Below are 25,926 nucleotides of genomic sequence, written 5' to 3' on the forward strand. Positions count from 1 at the left end.
CTGCCGCCCTCACTCGGTCCCGCCCCGACCCTCCGAGGCCTGCCTCGTGTTAATTCGCGCCAAAATGAACCAAAGGCAGCACAAAGAGGCATGAGGCATTGGAGGCGGGATAAGGCAATGGAAGTAGGAGTAGGACCTATTCTCCTTACTCTACTCAACGCAGAACTAACATAGGAAAAGGACTATGCTCACAAATACTAAGAGATAATTACACTATCGCGAGGCTACACGTTGCTTGTGTGACTAACTATGAGGGGGAAATTTAACCTTTATTATACAAACTGTTACCAAAACTCAAAACCGCAACAATATATATATATATTTTTTTTTTAAAGGAAATCTAATCACAATAATGATAGTATAATAAATCGAAAATTTTCAAACATTTGGAAGATGCAAAACACAGCACTATTCAGATAAATAAACTTACAAGAAGCACTATCACGAAGCATTATTCTTTGTAGCAACCAACCTGAATTGCCAAGGGTTTGATTCTGGCAACAGAAAGCAGACGCTCAAGCTGAGTGATGTTGAAGTTGGAGACACCGATGGACTTTACTAGACCTTCATCTACCAGATTCTCCATTGCCTGCACGGACGCACAATGGACGAAGGGAGAATGTAGTCCTAGTTACCAGGTCCACAAAATGAAAATCAGGGTGGAGCAATTGGTTCACTTTGTCTTTCTGTCTACAGATGTCAGTCAATGATGAATAACTTGATTTCAATTGAATGTTATATTGTGAACACTGCAGAACACGAATCGGAACACGAACCTGCAGGTTAGCAGTACTGTGCTATGAAATTAGCATGCTTTTCACAATTTTATCCAAAGTATGCATGTGCAGAGAGGAGCGAGATAATTTATTTACTCTTCCTGTCTGGCAGTCAAACAACATTGAAAATCATTCCAAAACTCCTCTTTTTAGGGAGGTTCAGAATCATTCAACTCAATCATTCAATCAATCAAAGCGTTCAGAATCATTGGAATCTCCTGCGATGACGCTATCTCCGAGGGCCTTTCACTTGCTCACCGCAGGCAGGTTGGTGGTCTTTCCGTCTTCTACCGACTCCTCTCCGGCCTAGCCCCCCCAGCCCTGTCTGTGCTCTGTCCCCCAAAGATTCCTACAGGTCGCACAAGATCTGCCTGCAACCCTCTTATGGTTAAACTGCCAAAATCAAGACTCTCTGCTCACCTTCACTCCTTCATTCCTCTTTTCTCCCACCTCTGTAACAAACTCCCTCACTCTCTTCAATCCCACTCCTCCTTCCAGGTCTTTAAAACAGCTGTTCACCACCATCTCTTATCTTCCCCAATCCAAAACCTTGATCTTTTCTACCCCCGCTAATTTCACCCCAAATCCACTTTTTTGAAATACCAACTTCTTTCCTGGAAGTCCTTGGTGTCCTTGCGTTTTATACCTATCCTGCCTCCCCCCAAGCCCTCTCCCTCCCACAAATCTCCCGATGTCCCTGCTCTCAAATGTTGTGTTTGTGTGCTTCCTCCCCTTCTCTCCCCATCTTGTCTACCGCTCCCCTTTTTATATACTTTGTTTGCTTGTTTGTTTGTTTGTTTGATAAATGTTAGCTCTTTCACGAGCCTCGATTGTTGTACAAAAACAAAAACAAAAACAAACAAATTTTTTTTTATGAAAGACACTAATAACAGGCATATAATATCGATATTCAGACAAAATGGCACGTCATAGCAAATATAGACCGTGTTGACAAACGCAAAGAAAGTGTTAGAGTCCCTTCCTGTGACCTTTTTCTCAAGACATGATGCATGCATGGGGTAAGGGTGTTCTATGAACTCTCTAGTTTGTTTATTTTTCAGAGTTTAAAAAGTTTTCTTTACTTTTTTATATTTTTTTAACCAAAGTATTCCCCATGATGCATTTACTGTCTTATCATCTTGTCACTATAATTTCCATTTTCCCACTGATTTTCCAGTATGCAGGTTAAGCATCCAAATTTCAGTAACCATGCATTCTTTGTGGTGAAAAATCTGTGGCATTCATTTTCTTCTTGGGCTGACATGATGGTCTGGACTCTAGAGGTACGCAACTCGCCGCAAAGCTACCTATCCTGGGTTTGAATTTCGATGCAGCTATAACCTGTCATCTGTGTTTCATAAACAGGATGATTCATCAATGTGTGTGCTGTCCCTCGGATGGCCGTTAAACATCTGCCAGCATTAACTGGTGGACATTAAGCATCCCATGGTGCACTTCACAAAGAGTAGGAGGGCTATCGCTGGCTCCATGACCAAATTACAACTTCCTGCCCTCACCTACAGAGGGCATTGTATCGGTGGTACAGCAGTGCCCTCGGTGAATGATGCTACCCCACAACTTTGTGCTGCATTCGAAAGATGATGATGCTCCTTTTTTCTGCACATTACTCACAAAAGATGGCCTAAGTTACAATGAGAATCGAGATAGCAAGATGGGGAGGAGGAGGAACAACGAAACCGAAAGAAAACAGTCTGTTACAAAGTTTGCAATATGGGAACAATTTTTGTGGAGTTAAAGATCCAGGTACATTTGTTCAAGTCTGATGGCAGACACTGGGATGAGATTGACAGCAAACACAAAGTCTGAAGAGTTAAGCACCACACTATGTGAAGAATGGTGAATGAACTATGAAGAATCCAACTTGCAGAAGCAGATGTGAGACTTAAAGTCCAGATTGTGATTCGTGAATATGGATGCCCTAGATATTAAAGGACTGCACAAAAACATCGTTCCAAATCAAATAAAATTGAGCTCCGTGACTTTTGGTGGCATGGCCATATTCATTGACGGAGCATTTTGGAGATGTAAGACGCCATCAACAGATCCAAAGCATTACTTCTTCCCAAACTAAGTTATCAATGCAATATTTGAGATGTTGAATTTTGGATCTGCTTTTTAATTAAAAAATAAAAATAATCAGTGCCAGAGGGCTGAGAAAGATAAGAATGGTGTTGAAGCTCATGGAAGAGCGGGACATAAGATGCAAAATGAACAGTACAGAGAGGGGGGAAACACAAACAGCAGAGTAGAAGGCCAAGATAGAGGGAGGCTTGGACAAACAATTGTGTTTTGGGGGGTGGAATTGGGGGTGAGGGGATGGGCAGGAGAGGATGCATGGGGTGGACAAGATGGACACAGAAGGAAACTTTCAGGAGGAAGAATTGGGGTGTGGTAGAAAAGATCATGGTTTTGGATTGGGGATGATCTGAGATGTCGGTAAATAGCTGTCTTTAAGACCTGGTAGGAAGAACGACATTGAAGAGAATGTGGAAGTGGATTCCACAGGTGAGAAAAAAGAAAAGAAAAACAATTTAGTGGAGATGAGCAGTGATACTGGATTTAGGTAATTTATACGTTACACCCACAAGAACAGACATGGCTAACTTGGATGTAATCCACATTCAAGGTTTTAAATCAATAACGTATGGTCAAATTTGACATTAAAATGCTATGGTTAAGCAACATAACTTCAGAGAACTGTACCCAGCAATGTCTGGGTGCACTAGTCAAGTCAGTTGGCCTCGCACCGCACTGCAAACAATGGGCTCGATTAGCCAGCTCAAAATATTAAGTCAGCTGGGAGCATTTTTGAGGCTCAAACCTCCCTGAAGCTTAAAAATCTAAGAAAAATATATATATTTGTATCTATCATTTCCTCAAACTACCAGCTCGTCTTACTTTTCTTTGCACTGATGTTCAAAACTTCTCACAGCAACACAATAAAATACCTTCCAAGTGTCAATGTAGTCCACATCAGATGTTAACCTTTGTCCATCTTTCTCGGGGAATAGTTCATCACCAACCTTCTGCAAATTAAAAAAAAATAACAAAGACAAATGGCCATGATACTGTATATAATTATCTCCACCACTGAATGGCCATGATACTGTATATAATTATCTCCACCACTGAATGGCCATGATACTGTATATAATTATCTCCACCACATGAGTACCAGTTCACTGGTAATTCCCTGCTTGTCGTAAAAGGCGACAAAAAGGGTTGGCGGCAGGAAGGGCATCCGGCCGTAAAACATTGCTTCAAAAAGGGGACCGAAAAACAACAACAACCACGGTCCTCGAAAAAGGCCAACCCCCGCTTTGCGGGGAAAAATGGCCTCTAAATGTGGTTACTTTTTTTTTTTTTTTACTGAAGGTGGACAGAGGTTATGTTTTCACACCTGTTTGTTTGTCGGTCTGTCTGTTTGTGAACAGGATATCTCAAAAGGCTATGTAGACGAGACGGATTTATGGAAAAAAGCCACGTGTAAGCTTCTAGGTGCATTTTTGGGTAAAAGTTGGGAACCTCACTTTTTAACATAATTAGGGTATGCTGAATTTGATTAACTGGGTTCCCAAGCCGAATTTTGAGTTTTTGACCTTCTAATTCGCATAAACAAAATGGCCACCAAATTGCCATTTTTGGACAATTTCTTTGAACAAGCATTTATATATCAAGTATATACATGCAGCTCTTTTACTTTAACTTTACAACTTTTACCCCAAAATGCACCGAGAAGCTTATACATGGCCTTTTTTCATAAATCCGTCTAGTCTATATTATGGTTGGCGACATATTGAAAGAAACGTTCAAACTGATATTGAAATTGGACACTATAAAATGGGAAATGGTTTTAATAAGACAATGTTTCAAACAACCATTTATTCTAAAATTAAGTATACATGGCCATGAAGCACAAACATTCAGGAATCTCACACATGTTGTTTTGCCAAACTACATCAAATTCATACAAGGGGTCTGATCATCACTCTGTTTCTGACAGGCACACATTGATGTGCACCTCAACTCTGAATAACGACATTTGCAGCATCGAGTCTTGCATTGTTTCTGGCATGCACAACAAATCATCTCGAGGCAACTTTCTGGGATTGGACTCGGTGACATCAGAATAGGTTCTAGTCCTGAATAACCACGATTCCATCCCATTTCCACAGGTGCAGGAAGGTCAGGTATGGCACAATGAGCATTTCTCCATACCATGGCTTGATAGTGTACTCGCATCAAATGGAAATGAAGAGCATCACTTGTCGGTGACATTGCTTCTGGTTTACCGGTCTTGGAGAACAACCTATGTCGTGCTGAATCAACAGAGGTTGTTCTGTGCACAATATATATTCTGCAGACGAACGCTTCTGCAGATTTGATTGTCTCCTCTGTGAGTTCATCAATGCCCAAGTTCTTCAGCAGTTTATTCAAAACTCAAAAAAAAAATCGGCTTGGAACCCCGGTTAATCTAATTCAGCATACCCTAATTATGTTAAAAAGTGAGGTTACCAACTTTTACCCAAAAATGCACATAACATTCACATTTCTCAGAAATCCATGTAATCTAATGGATGAATTCGGATGAAACTTGATAGACAGGTTGGTTGTGTGACGAGAACAAATTGATCAGATTTTAGTGAAGACCTGGGTCCGGATCTGAATACCAGAATTTGAAAGGGATCCTTCACCATTGAGGGAGAGAGGGGGAGAGAGAGGGGGAGAGAGAGGGGGAGAGGGGGGGAGAGAGGGGGAGAGAGGGCAAGAGAGAGGGGGAGAGAGAGGGCGAGAGAGAGGGCGAGAGAGAGGGCGAGAGAGAGGGCGAGAGAGAGGGGGAGAGAGAGGGGGAAAGAGAGGGGGAGAGAGGGGGGAGAGAGAGGGAGAGAGAGAGGGGGAGAGAGAGGGGGAGAGAGGGGGGAGAGAGGGGGGGAGAGAGGGGGAGAGAGAAGGGGAGAGAGAGGGGGAGAGAGAGGGGGAGAGAGAGGGGGAGAGAGAGGGGGAGAGAGAGAGGGGGAGAGAGAGGGCGAGAGAGAGAGGGCGAGAGAGAGGGCGAGAGAGAGGGCGAGAGAGAGAGGGCGAGAGAGAGAGGGCGAGAGAGAGGGGGAGAGAGGGGGGAGAGAGAGGGGGAGAGAGGGGGGGGGGGAGAGAGAGAGAGAGAGAGATAGAGAGACAGGACCAAAAATGATATATAGCACCATATTTTAAAAAGTTATGGACGGATTACGACAAAACGTGGTGGATGAGTTGGGTCGGTGACAAGAACAAGCTAATTCGATTTTGCTTCAGGTCCAGATGCAGATCAGGCCTATCAGTGAGATACAAACCGCAAACTGTTTAGCCTCTTGGAGGTAGGCTCTCTTTGTAATGTTGTTCAAATATGGGAAGTGTGTTGGACTTCTATTCACTTCTAACTTGCTTATTCTTTTTTTGAAAAATAAGAACTTTAATGTGCAAAAGGTAACACTAGAAGACGGGTCCTAAACTTAACATTCATCGGAGGGATGGTGACCTTTTGGGAGATCAGTGAGTCAAAGAGAGTAGGATTGGGTATGGGTGAGAACTCTTGAAGGACTGGAAGAGGGGCTCGACACAACAGACAAAGGGAGTCGTTTCCACTTTTGAGAAAATACAGGGCTGAAGGAATGGAGGCAAACGTTAATCTTAGAATATGAGGGTAACCAGGTGTGGGATTCTGAAAGAACACGTGTGGCCAAAGAGGGCGAGGGATGGACAGAGGGACAGCAGGGCAGGAAGAGCGACGCCAGAAGCGAGGAAAAATAAATAAAATAAAAAGAGTCCACCAACCTGCCTACATTGTACAATAATGAGACCTTGGGAATCCATCTCTTGCAGAGATATGCTCGTAACACGGACAGCATTAGACTCAAGTGCTTCCAAGGGAGCAAGATCGGAAGTAGCTGCACATATACACCATCCTCTTCACTACATCGAGTTCTGAATGGTTCAGAATTGACTTAGCTTTGTGAAGAATACCGAGGCATCAGTCTGCCATAGAAGCCAGTTATATTTACTGTCGTCATATTTACCTTCGCTGGCAGATGAAACAACTAACAGTTAATTATAACGTTTTGGAACACTATAATTATCACTTGTTTTTACAAACGCAAATAAAAAGTACAAGTCTTGCCTGGAAACCCATAGGGCTGTGCATGAGGTAAAGATCGATGTAGGAAAGGCCAAGGGAAGACAAGCTTTCCATGCAGCCCGGTTTTACAGCACCAGGCTCATGAAATGTGTTCCACAGCTGGAGGGGTCACATCAAACAATTTTTAAAAAAATCGAACCTGAGTATTGGTCACAGAGCGTATTTTCTAATACGAGCACAGAATACACTGCAGCACAACTTCGATTATTGCACTGGCACTGATTTTCATGCCCACAAGTCTTCAGCCACCAAAATACGCAGGGGTCATACCTCGAGGAATACCAGAAATATACACCTTTCCTGAATAAATACTGTTCCAGGTACATCAGAAATGAACTACTGTCAAATCAGTCAACCAGTTTCTACAATTCTAATTGACTCAATCTTTTTCACACATTGTATCAACTAGCAACGGTACCCGCCCTCTGGGCGGGGCTTCAATTGGGAGGCCCAAATGAAAAGGTAAAATATCAGAAATTGAAGGCTTTTTTAATTTTAAACGATTCATATAAACATCCGTTAAATCATATCACACGCAAATCATCAAAATCTAAACAGTATCTTACTATAATTCACCAAATGTGCCACAGTGATCGATACACTATGATCGTGATGATCGTGATCGTGAATCGTGATCGATAATCGTGTTCACAATCGCTATGTCGTATGTACTCCCGATACGTGTTTCCTTCAGTTGAAATGGGTTAGAATTCTCTCAAGCAGGGATTCAACCCGTGTCCTTATAAAAGGTCTTTGTCCGAGGTCACCGAGTTCGATCGGTGCAGCGATCGGTGCAGCCGTTTGTGCGGCACCCGGGAAAACAACATCATCACAATGAAAACATCGTCACAATGAACGTTATATGCGGGAGTCCAAACCTGAGAATGCTGGAGACCAAAGCTGAAATTGGGAAAACTAAATAGCCTATTTTACTCCTGGACATCCCAGGATTATCCACCCAAAATATCGTTGCGATCGGTTCAGCAGTTTTTACGGTACCTTTGAACGGACAGACAGACAGATGGGCGGACATTTGGTGAATTATAGTAAGATTGTTTTCCCCACAGTTGTTTTTCAATACACTTTTATTACCTGCAACAATTTTTGCACAGTTGATGCTTTTACAAAAGCTTATATTCATTCGCATGCATCAAAGTTTTCCACTGGTTTCAGAGCAAAAAACATGACTTTTTTTCCAATGGCCTCTGGAAATATCCTCCCACCCCCAATGTGACATGCAATACTGACTGCAGTACATATAAAACTACATATGAAAGGATTAAAAGGCATGCTGGCACAGGACCATACCTACATGATTGGAGGAACACCTTTTGACTCTGCATTTGAACATTACCTACCATGAACCTAATCTTCATATTATTATTTTTTATTCCAAAAAAAATAATAATAATAAACGATCTACTTCTTTTTTCTTTTTGTACACCGCTCCTTTCCTATTCCATCTCCAGGCGCTGCATGACCTCATTGCCAAGCACCGAAGGGGGCCCGACGATGACGCACACTGAAAGGGAGTACTCAGTTTTCATTCCGGTTTCTTTGTTTGTCCGGGCGATATCTCAGCCATCCTTTGAACTAGGAAGCTGAAATTTTGGCACAATAGTGAGCATGAGCTTTGGCAAAAACAGTATTTTTTGTTTTTTGATTAATCAATTGTTGATTAATTATTATCGATTTATTAAGTACTTGTTTATTTCCTTTCTCATCTGGGCAATATCTCAGGCACCTTTTTAGCCAGGAAGCTGATATATATTCGGAAACGACAGTGACCAAGTAATAGTTATAAAGGATATTTTTGATTTATTGATTCATTATTTATTGATTAATCAATAATTATTATTTTTTCAATTAATGACATTTAATTAATTTTCAAAAAATTACAGCTTCAGATGAAACACTGGTGGTTGAGGTATGCTATTAGCCAATTGATTAAGAAATTATTTTACGATCATTATTTATTGATTTTAATTATACAATTAATCAATCAATTATTGTATACCTCTCCATCCCAATACCATCTCTATGTGCTGCACAGCGGCATTGCCGAACACCTGAGGCGCCCCAGCAATGCCGCGCACTGGACGTTATTTATTTACTTGGCATTGGGGCGGGCAGTATACTTTGAATTTATCTGTACTTGTCTTCTTTTTTTTCTTCTCCAAACTTCATCATCAGCAAAGCACAATTTTGTCAGTGACTACATAACATGTAAGGGAAACTCAGTGCTTATTTATTGTTAATTAAAAAAGCAACATGCAAGCAAGAGTGATGAAGAAGAGCAAAATATTAAAACAATTGCACCTTGGTGACGATGAACAACTCTTCCCTGCGCACAATTCCTTGGTCAATGCAAGAGCGGATTCCCTTGCCAACATCGGTCTCATTTCTATACACATATGCTCCATCGATGTGCTTGTACCCAACGGCCAGAGCTTTTTCCACAGCGGCTTGCACTTCATTGGGCTTGGACTGAAATTTCAAAAGTAGAACGATCAATGCAATATGCTAATGTGATGCAGACAGCCTCCTTTAAAGCTAAAATAAAACCTGACCTTATCGCTCACATAATAATGGATATATATCAAAGGCTTAAAGTGTCTGATTTTTCATTTCTTTGACTGATGATATGCATTTATATCTGAAATGTAACATTGTAGCTTCCATCAGCCTTAAAGGATTTACATATTTAATGCAGGGGAGGGGAAGTTCATGCATATGCATGAAAATATCATGCATATTTAATCATCCACTTTCGAAACTCCCCCCTTGCCCCTCTCCTCTAAATCTCCCCCCTTGCCCCTTCCCTCCTAAACTCTCCCCTTGCCCCTCCCCTCCTAAACTCCCCCCTCGCCCCTCCCCTTCAAAACTCCCCCCAAACCCCTCCCCTTCAAATCTCCCCCCCTACCATCCTTTCCAATTCTCCCCCCTCCCCCCTCCTCCTCAAAGCTGCCTCCTCCCCACTTCGTCTCCCTTCTATCTCATACCTCCACCTCCTCCAACCTTCTACTTTACTCTGCCCCTCCTCAAACAACCCCTCACTGTGCCTCATCCCATCACCATCAAACCTTTCATCCTCCTCATCCTTCCCTTTCTTGTAACTCTTCTGTAATCTCTGACACACTATCAACTGCTCTCCCTACCTCCCCCACTCATCCTTCATCTGACCCTACCCCTCCCCTGTCCTGTCCTGCACCTGATGCTCCCCCTCTCTCCTCATTAACGGTATAGACCTCACACATCTGGGGCCTTCGCTCAAACCTGATTGATCTCTCCATACAGGTTGCTTCTGACAAACCAGACGTAATCTGCTTAACAGAAACTTTCCTCCTTCAAGATGTCTCTGATTCCTTAATATCTCTTCCTGGTTACTCCCTCCTCCGGTATGATAGACCTGAGCCTCGTCCTAGTGGTGGGGTTGCTATCTTTATCAAAAACTCTCTTCCTCACTCTCCTTGCACTGCCCTCTCTCCTCCTCACCCCCAGGAGTACCTCTGGCTATGCTACGGCTACCTCTCCGCTCCCACCCTTTGTTCATATGTGTTCTGTACCGTCCTCCAAACAATGACGACTCCATTTACATTTCGCTGTCTGAACATGGACCAACTTCTATCAACTCATCCAAACTCTCTCTTCCTCATATGTGGTGACTTCAACTGTCATCATGCCAGCTGCCTGGGTGTGGGTTCCTCTCTCACCAGTCATGGCACCTCAGCAAAGGACTTCTGTGACTCATTGGGACTGACACAATCTGTCAATTTCCCGACCCGGATCTCAGTCAATGGAGGATCTTCTCTTCTAGACTTGGTTATGACAAACTTCCCTGCAAATGTCTGCTGCTCTTCTTCTGCTCCAATCGGTTCTTCTGATCATGTGCTTGTTAAAGTGGACATCTCTCCGGCCATTCTGAGAGCCTCCTCAGCGCCGACGAGTCTGGCATTTCACTCAGGCTGACTGGCACGGTTTGCAAGCAGCCATCAATCGTCTGGATTGGTCTCCCATCTCTACTGCCTCTGACATCAAAAGAAAATGTTTTCATTCACTCACCGCAGGCAGGTTGGTGGTCTTTCTGTCTTCTGCCTTCTCCTCTCCAGCCTTGCTTCCCCAGCTCTCTCTGTGCTCCGTCCCCCAAATATTCCTACAGGTCGCACAAGATCTGCCTGCAACCCTCTTATGGTTAAACTGCCAAAGTCTAGGCTCTCTGCTCACCTTCACTCTTTCATTCCCCTTTTCTCCCGCCTCTGGAACAAACTCCCCCACTCCCTTCAATCCCACTCCTCCCTCCAGGTCTTTAAAACAGCTGTTCACCACCATCTCTTATCTTCCCACATCCAAAACCTTGATCTTTTCTACCCCCGCTAATTCACCCCAGATCCACTTTTTTGAAATACCAACTTCCTTCCTGGAAGTCCTTGCAGTGTCCATTTGTTTTATACCTCTCCCATCTCCCCCCCAAGCCCTCTCCCTCCCACAGTTCTCTCGATGTCCCTGCTCTCAAATGTTGTGTTTGTGTCCTTCCCCCTCTCTCCCCATATTGTCTACCGCTCCCCTTATTTTGCGTTTTATGTGTCGGTTTGACTTTTTGTGCGATGGATGTTAGCTCTTTCACGAGCCTCGATCTTGTATACACAAAAAAAAAAAAGTTTAAAACTATGATACACAGCCTTAAAAGTTATATACCCACCAATGAAGCTGCACTTTGCAAGATACCATTACAGATCTAAATTGCAGACCTTTCAGATTCCAACACATAAAAGATAAATAATCTATCACTTCATAATTCCTGAAGATGTAAATGCAAATATATTCTCAAAATTTTATACAATTAGCAAGGAGCCCATCCGTAGGAGGAAGCAGGACTTGAAGTATGTGTTTACAATAGTGCCACTATAAAACACAAAAAAACATCTCAAGGATAGTGGGAAGTAATTTGTTAAGTGTTAAAGGGACACAATCATAATTTATTTTGAAGAGTTACTGTATGTTTTAGAATTTAGAGGATGATATCCCTGACCCATTAGCACAAAAATAATTTTTGGGAGAATAATTTGGGAGAAATAATTTTGGGAGAAAACATTTTTTCAGGATTTTTGCAATAATTTCTTTCCCATATAGATACTGTATATGATCAAAAGGGTTCTTCCCCTTTCTCTACCAGTAAATAAAAATAAAAGTAGTCATTCATTGATCAGGATATCAATGCTTTCGGGTTCTTGGTCTTCAGCTTCCAAAGCTGTCTGCCCGGCATACTAGCTGGTATTGTTCCGTTGCCGGCAGAGTGCTAGACACGGGCAAGACTTATGTGTCGATTTGAAGCCAGGCCAGTGTGAGTCAAGTTCAGAGCTAGTCCTCAAGTAGTTATCTTCATCACGATCACGAACATTTGCTAATATCATATCTCAATACAATCGTGATTTTGAGTTTCCACCCGAACAACATCACTTTTATCCATCCTAAGGTGGGTGGGAAGTTTCATAAATATTCCCAATACAATTATGATTCTCTATTTGTCTATCAAATCCGCCCTTTCTCACCGGCAGATTCATCTGTATTGGTGATCATGTCAGATCAGTCAATATGCGTTTATATCCCGACTGTTTTTAAACATTGTATTTTGTTATATTAATGTTATCGTATTAATTTGTGATTTGAAAGATGTTGTTTGAAATGAAAATATAGAGAGATTTAGTTTAAAACAGAGTGAGGAAATGACCTGAAGGTTTCCGCCCATAACATTCATGGATTCAGCATTTGTAGTTTCATCATTCGGCATATTTTAGAAACAATTCTGAAATTATATCTTCAGAAACAAAATATTGTCCTGTCCATAAGCCGATGAACACCAGCCTTGGACGAATAGCCAGAACGGTCCTTAATTCCAAGGCAAGTAGCCTGAAATTGGCGATTGGTCCGTCGCGCACGGGTTGAAGGAAACAAGCACTTACCTGAACGAAGCACACGGGTTTAATCCGAAACCCACAATGAACAGACATGACACGACAAATAGAAAATGCCACACAATGAATTTAATGAAGTAAATCAAGGAATAAAATCAATGCTGAGGCAAATCTAATATTTCCTACTGTGAGACATCTCCTCTCAGTCACAAATACAACACACAGGGGAAAGAGAATATAAAAAAAATGTTTTCCTTTTAATCGGCCGGCACTCAGCTTTGGTCCAAAGTGGCTTTTAGGAGCTTGATGGCCGTTGTAGCCAGTGTGGCCACCTGCACGGGAAGCGCTCCAAAAATGGTGCCGCCGCCACGTGCCAAATGCCCAGGAGTGAAGCAAGCAGCTGAGATAGCCCTCTTTCGCTCTACACTCTGTCAGAAGCCACAATGGCCGCATAAACCGCCTCCTTGCTGTCGAAATTGCCAAAGTTCCACCAGCTCCAAACAAAGCTCTCCTCACCAGCCCAGCCTACACAACAATGGCTGAGTCTCATCCTCCAGCACAAAAACCCAAGCCCGCCATTCTTCTTTCAACGGTCCTTTTTCCATAGAACTTTCTCACTCTGACGTCACACTGGCCAATCGCCGAGTCCTATCGAATCACCCCACGGTCGTGCTCGACCAATGCCGAACTTCGGGGCGTGGCCTGCCAGCTTTGCTTGGAGTGAGCGTCATTAAGGCGTGGCTTACGTGCCGATCGGCAATGTCCGGGCATTGTCGGTGGCCGTGGCGGTCCAATGGAAGCCCGGCATGGCCGGCCTTGTTGTAGTTGTGAAAACATAGGGAAAAGCCACAGGAGGCAATTACATACCAGGGGAAAACTAAACTTAATCCCTATCTAGTTAACACAGCTTCACCCCCCGTGTGAAGACACAAACAATCTTAAGCTCCAGTTTCCCTGCTTAAATACATCGAGATGTCGCCTAACTGTCCACGGTCCATGCTACGATTATACAGTCCGACCTTTACTATGGGATTCCTCCATCTACCCCCAAAAACATAACAATATTTTGGAATGCGAAATATACAAGAAATGTGAATGTGCTAATTTGGCTTGTGAATTGACATTAGGTGCACACTTTTGCCATTAGGTGTGCCAGTGACGTTACGCGAATAGCCGGAAGTAGCTCAATTATATAACGGAAGTGAAAATAGTCCGGGGAGGAAGGAAGGGTACACGGTATAAAGCAAGTAAACACTTATAGGAATTTCAGGAAAGAGGTTGGGGATTTAAAGAGGCGGATTTTGGGTGTTTTAACGGGGGTAGAAAAGATCAAGGTTTTGGATGCGGGAAGATAAGAGATGGTGGTGAACAGCTGTTTTAAAGACCTGGAGGGAGGAGAGGGATTGAAGAGAGTGTGGGAGTTTGTTCCAGAGGTGGGAAAGGTGAGCCAGGTGAGTTTGTTCCAGAAAAGAGGAATGAAGGAGTGAAGGTGAGCAGAGAGTCTTGATTTTGGCAGTTTCAACAGAAGAGGGTTGCTGGCAGATCTTGTGCGTCCTGCAGGAATATTTGTGGGACAGAGCAGAGACAGAACAGGGGGAGCAAGGCCGGAGAGGAGTCGGTAGAAGACAGAAAGACCACCTACCTGCCTGCGGTGAGAGAGAGAGAAAGGTCCTCAGAATCAGCTACATCACGGGAGATTCCAATGATTCTGAATGCTTTGGTTTCAACCACGTGAAGCCGAGCTAGGTGTGAGGCAGGAGCAACAGCCCAGAAGAGAGAGCAGTATTCCATTGACCTGCGGATGAAAGCTTTGTATGTGGTGAGGAGCCCAGAAAGGACTTCGCACGATGGAGGATGCCCAGTCGGCGACTGGCTTTGGAGGTCAGCTTGGAAATGTGGTTTTCCCAGCAAAGATCATGGCAGATAGTGAGACCCAAAAGCTTGAGTGACAGAACTTCAAGATAATTGTTCAGAAAGTAGATGCGAGGGTTGTTCAGACAGTCTTTTCAGAGACAAAGTGAGAGTGTGACATTTGTCAGGATTGAAAGACATGTTCCACTTGTTTGACCAGTTTGTGATATTGTCCAGGTCTGCAGAGAAAGAAGAAGCTGCAGACTGCCGATCTGAGGGTTGGGATATGGAGCGGCAGAGAGTGGAGTCATCAGCAAAGAGATAGAAAGGATTTTCCAAAAAGTCTGAGAGATCATTAATGAAGACCAGAAAAAGCACAGGGCCCAGAACACTGCCTTGAGGAACTCCAGCCTGAACAGGAAGGAGAGAAGAGAGAATTCAATTCAGGGCCACACGTTGACTGCGACCAGAAAGGAAGTCTGCAAGCCATGCTTGGAGGATTCCATGGATACCATATGAGGAGAGTTTGGTGAGCATGGCGGGGTGCCAGACAGTATTGAAAGCACGAGATATGTCATGGGAGACAGCTCTGATTTCCTGTTTGGCATTGAGGACCTCCGTCCATTGTTGAGACAGCAGAAGCAGCGTGTCCAGAGTAGAATAACCTGGTCTGAATCCAATTTGATGATCCGAGATCAAGCCATTGGAGAAGAGGAAGGATTTGATGTCAGAAGCGATGATCGATTCCATGACCTTGCTGATTATTTGGAGAAGGCCGATTGGTCTGCAGTTACAAGGATCTGTTTTTGCACCTTTCTTGTGTAAAGTTGTAATGTTGGCTGATTTCCAAGCTGACGGCAGAATGACCTTGAGCAAAAGAGAGGGTGAAGAGAAATGAGAGAGGGTGTGAAAGAGCGGCAGAGCAGGATTTAGGACCCGTGGGCTGATGCCGTCTGGTCCAGTTGCAGAATCAGATTCGAGGTTTGACATAAACTTCTCCTCGTCAGGAGAGAAGGACACAGATTCCAGGAGCAGTTGGGTTCGACTGGGTAAGGTGGGTACAGAGAGAGATGGGTTTGGGACACAAGATTTTGAGGCAAACACAGAGTTGAGGCATTCAGCTTTTTCACATGCGGTGTCGGCTGCGTCACCGTTTGATTCGTTTGAGGTAAGGGAGGGGATGTAAGGGGAACAAACACCAGAAACAGATTTGACCAGATGCCACCAGGATTTGGAGGAGGGAGACAGGTTTGAGAGTTCAGTCGAGAGTCGAGAGATATCTCCTGGCTCTCCTGAGGGTAGACACACACTTGTTCCGAGCTTTGTGAAAGGAACTGAAATTACCTTCCATTGGATTAGCCTTCCAAGAGGCAAAGGCAAGTTGTTTAAAGGCAAGATGATTGATGGCTGCTTGAAGATCATACCAGTCGGCCTGAGTGAAATGCCAGACTCGTCGGCGCTGAGGAGGCTCTCTGAGAATGGCCAGAGAGATGCCCACTTTAACAAGCAAATGATCAGAAGAACCAATTGGAGAATTGTTTGAACCGATTTTTAACTTTTTCAAAAGACATTTTTTAGGCTTTCAGAAAAAGACTTTTTTGAACTTTCTTTGAACTTTATTTAAATTCGATTTGATTTTGTTTGAATTTTTATTTTTATTTTTTTGAATTGAACCGATTGGAGATTGTGCCCCTTTTAAAAGGGGCAGGTTAAAAATAAGGTAGGATTGGGGATAGGTAGGGTTTAGGAATAGGTAAAATAAACACGAGCTGGTATTTTTAGTAACGCCTTTTGTAGTGCCATTGTGTGCAATCCAGGCAGGATAAACATCAACACTAGGAAATTAAAGACGTGACTTGATCAAGTCAATTGAGTCAAGTCTCATTGACGATGTACATTGAAGTAAACCAGCCCGGAAAATGAACAATCTTTTATAACACGTTGTTGTTGCTGTTGTTGTCACTGTCGTCATTGCAGTTGACATCATGGTCATTGTTGTTGTCGTCGTCACTGTCGTCGTCTCTGCATTCCTTCCATATACTTTTATATTTCTTAGTTTAAAAAAAAAAAAAACCACCTTTAGAGGCCATTTTTCACCTCAAGCGGGGGTTGGCCTTTTTCGGGAACCGTGGTTGTTGTTGTTTTTTCGGTCCCCTTTTTTGAAGCAATGTTTTACGGCCGGATGCCCTTCCTGACGCCAACCCTTTTTGCCGCCTTTAACGACAAGCAGGGAATTACCAGTGACCTGGTACTCAATTTGCCGACCTCGGAAGGATGACAGGCTGAGTCAACCCCCCTGGCGTTAATTCAGCGATTGACCGGGATTCGAACCCAGGATCCTAGGATCCTAAGCCGGCACCCTAGCCGCTAGCCCAACACCAGGGTAATTAAAGACGTGACTTGATCAAGTCAATTGAGTCAAGTCTCATTGACGATGTACATTGAAGTAAACCAGCCCGGAAAATGAACAATCTTTTATATTCAATTTTATATTCAATTCAATTCAACAATCTTTTATATATAAAAATGAATTTTATTTCTTAGTTTGTCATTCCATATATCATTTTCATAAAGTTTGTGTTTTACAGCGGTGCTCCAATTCCCGCTTCCTCTTCCTGCCCTCCTCCTCCCGGTGGGCTCTTTATAATAATAATAATAATAATAATAATAATAATAATAATAATAATAATAATAATAATAATAATTAAAAACCTATATTTATCGTATACAAAACTTACCTTGGCCGAATGGTTAAAGTCGCTGACTCATAAGCTGGAGGTTGCGGTTCAACCATAGATCAAAGCCAAATTCTTAATTCCATTATTCTTGGGTGCAAAGAAGCATTACACACAGGAGGCAGGAGGGGGAAAAGGGGGGGGGGAGTGGAAGGGGAGGGCAGGGGGAGAGAGGTGAGGGGAGAGGGAGGGGAAAGATATACAGCAATACCCCGTTTTACGCCATTTCGGCCTACGTCAAATCCGACTTTACGCCACTCTTCTAGAGTAAATTTCAGTTCAGCGAACGTCATTATGTGCGACTTTACGTCACTCCTACATCATAATAGGAGGACGTGAAAAAAAGTAATTTTTCCTTAAAAACATTTAAAATAAATAAAATAGTACATAAATTAACAATAAAAGAAGCTAAAAAACAATTTAAAATACAATAAAAAGCACATTTAAAATATTTTTTAAATGTACGTACAGTATACTGTAGGTACGCGTAGCTGCTGGTTCTCATTCAAAACAAAGGCGACGCCGTATGCATTTTGTCCTGTGCTGCGGTCGCGTGCTTGCTTTGCCTTTCGCTGGGATTTTTGTGATTATTCCTTTACTGTGTAAAACAACCAACGTAACGTGGCAACGGCGAAACATGATGACGATGCCGTCTCGGACGACCGTCCGTGGCAGACGTCACGTCACGTCACCATGCAGAGTGTGCAATGTCCACGCCGAGGTCAGACCCCATGGCCCATGGCCCACGTGAAACGAACGACCGTGTCATGCCTCGAGCCAGGGTGCCTAGTCGGGCACCTCACCGGCATCCGGCGTCAACGAACCGATCGAAGTGTGCATGTGCACATGTGCATTGTGCATGGATTTGCAAATGCCTGCCTGTACGTCGTCGTTTCTGCATATATCGCATCGTCCAAAAAAAAGAAGCACGCAACTTCGGCCGCTCGAGGAAAGACGGGGCACGCCTACGACTCGGAGGCGAGCGTCGATCCCCGGGGCGGCCGGGTTCACGGAACCCTGAGCTCGTTCGTTCGTCACAGACGACATGACACGACCACCGGTGAAACTGCTCGGACAGTCCGGACACGTTGGGTAAAGCACGCCGTGGTGAAGCGGGCCGCGGAGCCACTTGGCACACAAGCCCGCTCACGGTCGACACGTCCGTGCCGGTCACCCCGTTCGAGGAGAAGACCCGGCCGATAGAAAACAACGGAGGGACTACCGACAGGGAGCGGCAAAGATTCAGGGCGAAGCCGCAGCCTCCTCCAGTTATTTACTCTAGTTTTACGGTGTTCGTCTTCATTTAAAGGCATTTTTAAGACATTACGCCCGGTTTACGTCAAAAACCAAGTTACGTCACGGCTTATGGAACCAATTAATGACGTAGGCCGGGGTATTGCTGTACTACATATACATCTTTTGGGGGGGGGGGGGGGAGGAGTGGCTTTGACAGGCCCCTCAGTTTTGGAGGGAGGGGTGGGAAGGGAAGGAGGAAAATTTACCCGTGCAAAAAGTGCTTTGGCCTCAGTGTTCCCCAGGTAAAAAAGGAAATTTCTATACCCTCTGCCACCAACAGCTGGTGGTGGTGCTACACGATACACATAGACATGGAGAATTTATGCCCCTCCCCTGGCCCCCCACATGAGGACGTGGCCACGTAGCCTATGTTACACCTCCCCCACCCACACAAAGTTGTATTTCTACCCCGGGTAAAGTATATAAGTATTTACAGCTGGAGTACCCGGCATTGCTCAGGCAAAAAAGAAACATTAACATTTTTGAAATGGGGGCAAACATAATGGAAAATAAATTACATCCAAATCAGAATCCATCACAAATGTCAAATCATCATTTTACCTTTTCGTTGAATATATGCTGCTGAATGTGCCGTTGATCACGTTTCTGAGTTGAGTTTGATGACGTTCAGGAAGAAGAAGAAGACTTACCACAAACTTCAACCTCATCCGGAATTGTTTGATTGAATCTGATTTGTTTGATTAATTATTTGTGTTCAAATGTCTGGTAATTGTTTTGTATTTATTTATGCATATGTGTACTTGTATATAACTCATTAATCAAAAAAGTTTTGGCACTATAGAGCGATTTGTTATTTTTAATCCCCCAAAACAGAGTTTTTGTTCAAATATTTCAAAACAATTTTTTTTGGTCTAAAACACTCCCAAGCATTCACTGACAAACCCCTGAAAGTTTGACAAAGTTCCGTTCAGCCATCTCTGAGGAAAATGGCCTCACACAGACAGACAATCGGCTCTCCTATAGTATAGAAGATATATCAACATTGCAAAAGTAGATCCAAAATTATATATTTGGAGCATTTGGTGTCTATCCTGGCTCGTCATCAATGGGCATGCTGTGTCGACCAAATATGGTCTTTTTGCAAAAATCACCTGGTGTTGGCCTAATGGTTAGGGCGGCGGCCTTGGGATCCTAAGATCCTGAGTTTGAATCCCGTTGAATTAACGCCAGGTGGGGTTGACTCAGCCTGTCATCCTTCCGAAGTCGGCAAAATGAGTACCAGGTAACTGGTTATGGAGAGGCATTGCATCAGCGGCAGACGCGCCCACAGAAATGATGCAACCAGCAGCCAGGTGTCTGCGCACGAACCACCACCCACCATCACAAAAATAAAAATACATCAAACGTGTCTTTGCTCTACCCAATCAAGGTTAAAATTATACTTCCCAAAGTCTTTGCTAATGACTAAAGACCTCTGCAGGCTGTGAACACAGCATTTACATTACAACAAGCATTCAGAAAGAAAAACTATCATTATTGGAAGACTGGAAGGAATCCCATCGGAATGTCATCTCATACTCATACCAGAAGAAGTTCTTATTCCCATCTCATACCAGAAGAAGTTCTTATTAACCTTTTGAGTCCTCAAGACATAAACATACCTGGTAAATATACTGAAAAGGCACATGGTGCCATCACAAGATGTTTTTCGTATCTCATAGATGATGACAACATTATATCAAAACAAAACCCCATGACCTACCAAAAGATCACCTCTTCAGCTGCATTCAGCAATGCATTTAAGACAAGCAGAGACATGCTCAACAGGTTGCCTCCACCTTTGGTAATCCTACCAATTAGAGCCACTTAACCAGTGACCACCCTTCAGCTACTCCCATTACAATCGTTTTCTTTGCTATGGCCTTACAGCTTCATCAGCACAATTCAACTAGACCTACATAGGACATATTTAGAGCTACACCCCATTACGGCATTACACCCCCATTACAAAAATTAAACTGCTTAGGGTGTGGAAATGTGTGCACATTGGGGATATCAAGCACCTTAGAAACCATATGTAAAGAACAACTTATTACAGCTTTAGTCTAGGGGAAGAACCACCTTTAGAGACCATTTTTCCCTGCAGAGCGGGGGTTGGCCTTTTTCGGGCACCGTGGTCCCCTTTTTGAAGCAATGTTTTATGGCCGGATGCTCTTCCTGCTGCCAACCCTGTTAGTCGCCTCTTGCAACACACAGGGAATTACCAGTAAACTGGTACTCAATTTGCCGACCTCAGGAGGATGACAGGCTGAGTCAACCCCCTGGCATTCATTAAGCGATCGACTGGGATTCGAACCCAGGATCCTAGGATCCCAAGCCGGCACCCTAACCACTAAGCCAACCCAGGCTAGTCTAGGGGAAGGTGATGAGAATTATTGGATGAGGGAAAGAGGAAGATAACGTAAATGTCTTTACTTTTACACAAACGGGGTGCATTCTACTTACATTGCATGTTATAAACAAGAAAGAGCAATCAGAGATTGCAAATCCTCACCAGGATGTATTTTCGGTGGTTTTTAAGGCTTTTGTGTTAAAAACATACATGGCGTCCCAACCACATGACCAATGACGTCATCATTTTTTTCCCCACTAATTTATTCCTAGATTATGCTTAATAATTATGCCAACCCCCGCTTGCGGGGAAAAATGGCCTCTAAAGGTGGTTATTATGCTTAATAAATTTAATCTTGATTGGATGAAGTTTTGTACTTGTCGAATTATGACGTCATAATGGAGGCACCTATGACATCATCATTGACATATTTTATTCCCCATGGAGAGTTCTTTACAATGAGCCATGTCTCATTTTTTTTCTATTCAGCGCTTTCGGAGATATGGAGGTGGAGGCCGACACTCAGCTTGCTCCCTGAGGTCGTTGAAAGACGTCGGCAGTAGAGGTGGCCCAACGCCGCTCGCACGGGAAGCACCCCGCCAATGGCGCCGAAATACCGCGTGGAAAACGCCCAGGTGTGGCCAAGCAGTCAAACGGCCTTATTTGTTCCTGCCGCCAAGCAAGACGCGGCTTCCAACTCCTGTGAAAAGCACCACAGCCAACAATAGTCCGTGGGCCAGAGGGGCCTACCGTGCACCCCCCAATGATCCTACTTCTTGGGTGTCATTTTGTTTATTGGTATCTCCCCTAATGGAAAAAAGATGTTAACAAGAAAAAAAAACTCATTTGGTCTATGTTTTTAACTCCCTATTTCGATCTTTGTCAAAATGACGTTTTTTCACAGATTGCCCTATTTCTTGGGGTCCGTGAATTTTGTACTTGCAAATGAGGCTTCTTCTCCGTAAAGATATGTCCAAATTGGACTAAATTTGGACCATGTTAGCATTAACTTTATCACAATCAACAGACAAAATGTTATGGATATAGTTGTTTGCCTTCATTTATTAATGACGTCACATAATTTGCATATCATGGCACATGCGATTTTCTATACACATCACAACAGAATGAGATAATGATTATTGCACCAGATTAATGTACCAACTGAAGTTGAGACAGATGTCACACACTCACTAACCACAGGGAAAGAGGAGAAAGAGAACTTCATCAGAGAGCGACTTGAGAAAAAGACAGCTTTCTTTGAACCCATCAAGAACCTGAAGCTTAAAACCATGGCAGAAACAAAGAAGAAAGTTAAGATGAAAACATCTCAAAGAAAGGTCATTGAGTACAAGCAACAAGGTGACATTGCTTTCCAACTTATGGTCAAAGCACAAGCTTCTGGTGTTCAACTCAATCTAAGGGAAATCATGAAGTATTCTTTGACCCCTGTTCCCTACTCCATTGGTACATCAGACAACTTCTTGGCGAAGACTGATAAATCTAAAGGCGTACACTACCTTTTGAAAGATGTGGACAACTCACAACCTCCTCCAAGTGGCAAGACATTGGTAGTGGAAGATGGCAATGCTGTATTCTACTACCTCAAAGAGATTCCTACAAACTTCAAAGAGATTGGCATTAAAACCTTCAACACAATGTCATCTAAGTCAGAAGTAGTCTTCAGCACTGATATGTACAAGCCCGACTCAGTAAAGTCAAGTGAACGGACACGCCGTGGGTGTGCGGAAAAGAGAATGATCAAAGGAGGAAAAACCAAAAGGCCGGCTGATTGGAAGCAGTTCTTGACTAATGATGAGAACAAGAAACAACTCATTGAACTTCTTCTTGATGTATGGAGTGAGCATGACATGGCAAAGAAGCTGCATGGAAGAAAAGTGGTCTTCATTCGTGAAGGAGAAGCCCACCTTCTTACTTCTCAGAATGGGAAACAAACATTGCGGTCTGAGATTCAATCCCTGAAGTCAAACCAGGAAGAAACTGACTCGCGCATGATCCTGTACTGCAACTATGGCAAAGAGCAGGGGTATGATCATGTACAAGTCAAAAGCCCGGACAGCGATATCTTTTTCATATTACTTCATTATGCCTACCATATTCCAGACATCAGAGTGTTTTTTGACACAGGAAGAGGCAGCAAGCAAAGGCTAATAGCTGTCACCCATTTTGCAAAGCAGTCCTCCTCTGAATACTGCTCAGCTTTACTTGGACTACATGCTTTCTCAGGCTGTGATTCAACAAGTGCCTTCAAAGGAATTGGCAAAGTCAAGCCAATCAAACTGTTGCAGCAGTCTACCAAATTTGTTAAACCTCTGTCAGACCTTGGGGAATCCTGGACTGTCTCAAGTGAATTAATTTCTAAACTTGAGGAATTCACTTGTGCACTATATAGCAAATCACGGTTCACAGACATTGATGAAGTTCGCTTCATCATGATGAAGGAGAAGTGCAAAGGAGATGCAGAGGAACTCAGTAGTTCTGCTCATGTTGATCTATCCTCATTCCCACCATGTAAGAACAGTCTTGAACAACATATCCGCAGGGTGAATTACCAGGTAGCAATATGGAAGAGGGCTCATGAATTCAACCCTGCCATTCCAGCACCAACAGATGGTCATGGCTGGACAAAGAATGGAGACAGGTTGGAACCACTGTGGACAACTAATGATATCCTACCTCCTCAGCTTGTTGATGTTCTTGTATCAGTGGAAGAGGAACCAAGTGATGACGAGTACTATTCAGAAGATGATGATGATCAGTGCTATGGATCAGATCATGACACAGATAGTGAAGATGAAATTTAAAGAAACTTTAATCATGGTTTTTGTTCTTTCCGTTTATTTCTGTTTCAACTTTTAAAATTAGTAATCAAGTGAACAAACATTTTTTTGCATCCAATTTTAATAGTTGATTTAAGTGACAGTGCGATCCTGCTGTCAGAAACCAGTTGTTATACCTCTTCTTTTGTAGGTGGCAGGTTAGGGTTAGGGTCAACCCTAAATGCATGTAACGATTACAAGTATGGTTAAAACACACACAAAAATCTGATGTTAGATTTATTTTTGTTTTACGAGAGCGAATTTTTCAGGATGATAGGAATCCAGTATGACCTCCCAACTTTACTCCTTCTGTTTACGTAACCTAGTCTTTTAACCAGAATAATGCCTGTATATGTAACAGTATGCATATTGCATATTCAATAGAAGCGATGGTTTTTATTATTTCTGTTGAAGCATCATACATGTAATATTCAAGATTCATTTCCTCTGTTTCTTGTGATAAAATATTTGTACAACTAAGAATTGTGAACTAAAAACAATTATTCAAAACCAAAGTAGTTAACAGTTTACATTATCAAATTATTGTATTCAAGAATTACGAAGTTTGGGTGTTAAACAGTGTAATTGTTTATTATTCCGTTTAAACTGAACATAAGGAACCGTGTGAAAGGTTCATCGCACAAAGAGTACCCAAGGGATATTTTGATTACTTTGAATCGCAGTGTGATTAGATTTTGTGACCATTTTACATACAATTGTCTTTTTTCCTGTGTGCTATTTATTACCTCAAATTTAAGACTACTTTGTACATAAGAAAGAGATGACTTAGACATCATGTCACTATTGCACTCAATAGTGTTCATGAAGTGTGGTAAAAAGAAAAAGATGTAGAAATCTATCACGTAAAACTATTTGCCATTAAAGCTTTGGTTGCTTTAATCATTGTTGTAATGTATCTAACTTAAGAGGAACACATAATATATGCTAAACTGTTATGTCATCTAACATGTACCATGATATGCAAATTATGTGACATTAATAAATGAAGACAAAAAACTATATCGATAACATTTTGTCTGTTGATTGTGATAAAGTTAATGCTAACATGGTCCAAATTTAGTCCAATTTGGACATATCTTTACTGAGAGAGAGCCTCAGTTGCAAGTACAAAATTCACGGACCCCAAGAAATAGGGCAATCTGTGAAAAAACATCATTTTGACATAGATCGAAATAGGGACTTAAAAAACATAGACCAAATGAGTTTTTTTCTTGTTAACATCTTTTTTCCATTAGGGGAGATACCAATAAACAAAATGACACACAAGAAGTAGGATCATAGGGGGGGTTGCACGGTAGGCCCCTCTGGCCCACGGACTACAACACATCCCCCTCTGACTTTGCAAAAGTTCATACAAGCTCTGAAAGCTCTCCTCAAAACCTCCACACAAGCCACACGAGACAAAAGCATCTGCCTGATCCCAAAGCCAGAAAGAGAGCGCAAGAGAGAGAAAGATTCTTCTTCCTAGTTCGAACATTCTCGCTCAGACGTCACACGACGTCATGCCGACCAATCGCTGAGCTCTCTTGAAACACCCCATGTCCTCTTGACCAAGGACAAACTTCAGGGCATGACTTTTCCTTGCCCGATTGGTGGGCGGGGTCGATTGTCCATTACACGAACGTTCAGCTCTGCTTGGGAATGGTGTCAGTTATGGTTGGTTAATGGACGATTGTTGTCGTTGTTGGTTACGGGGTTTTGCATGGTGGCCTGGTAGTTGTAAAAAGACATATAGGCTAATGGTGAAATCTCAAAAGGGGCCTTAAAATGGGTCTAACCCCTCCCCATCTTAGAACAAAACACAACCTATTGTTTCTTCAAGGGGGATGTCTGGGGAGTTAGAAAATCATGGATGTGAATATGAAAGCATTGCACATCACTCCGAGAATCACATTTACATATATATATATATAATAGGTGCTGATGTTGACGCCAAGAGCCGATCTGACGTA

The 25,926-nt window shown here is 42.9% G+C and overlaps 1 protein-coding gene across 1 annotated transcript in view; it reads right to left on the reverse strand.

Annotated features, from left to right (window-relative positions):
- Positions 1-25,926, reverse strand: part of LOC137436562 (aldo-keto reductase family 1 member B1) — a 69,898-nt gene that overhangs the window by 32,346 nt on the left and 11,626 nt on the right. The window contains exons 2-5 of the mRNA XM_078786526.1: positions 9,286-9,453; positions 6,949-7,065; positions 3,746-3,823; positions 473-589 (exon numbers count right to left, since the gene is read on the reverse strand). Coding sequence (XP_078642652.1) covers positions 473-589; positions 3,746-3,823; positions 6,949-7,065; positions 9,286-9,453 — 480 coding nt within the window. The remainder of the gene's footprint in view (positions 1-472; positions 590-3,745; positions 3,824-6,948; positions 7,066-9,285; positions 9,454-25,926) is intronic.

Source organism: Myxine glutinosa, chromosome 11 (assembly GCF_964187855.1).
Source record: "Myxine glutinosa chromosome 11, kmMyxGlut1.1, whole genome shotgun sequence".
NCBI classification, from domain to species: Eukaryota; Metazoa; Chordata; class Myxini; order Myxiniformes; family Myxinidae; genus Myxine; species Myxine glutinosa.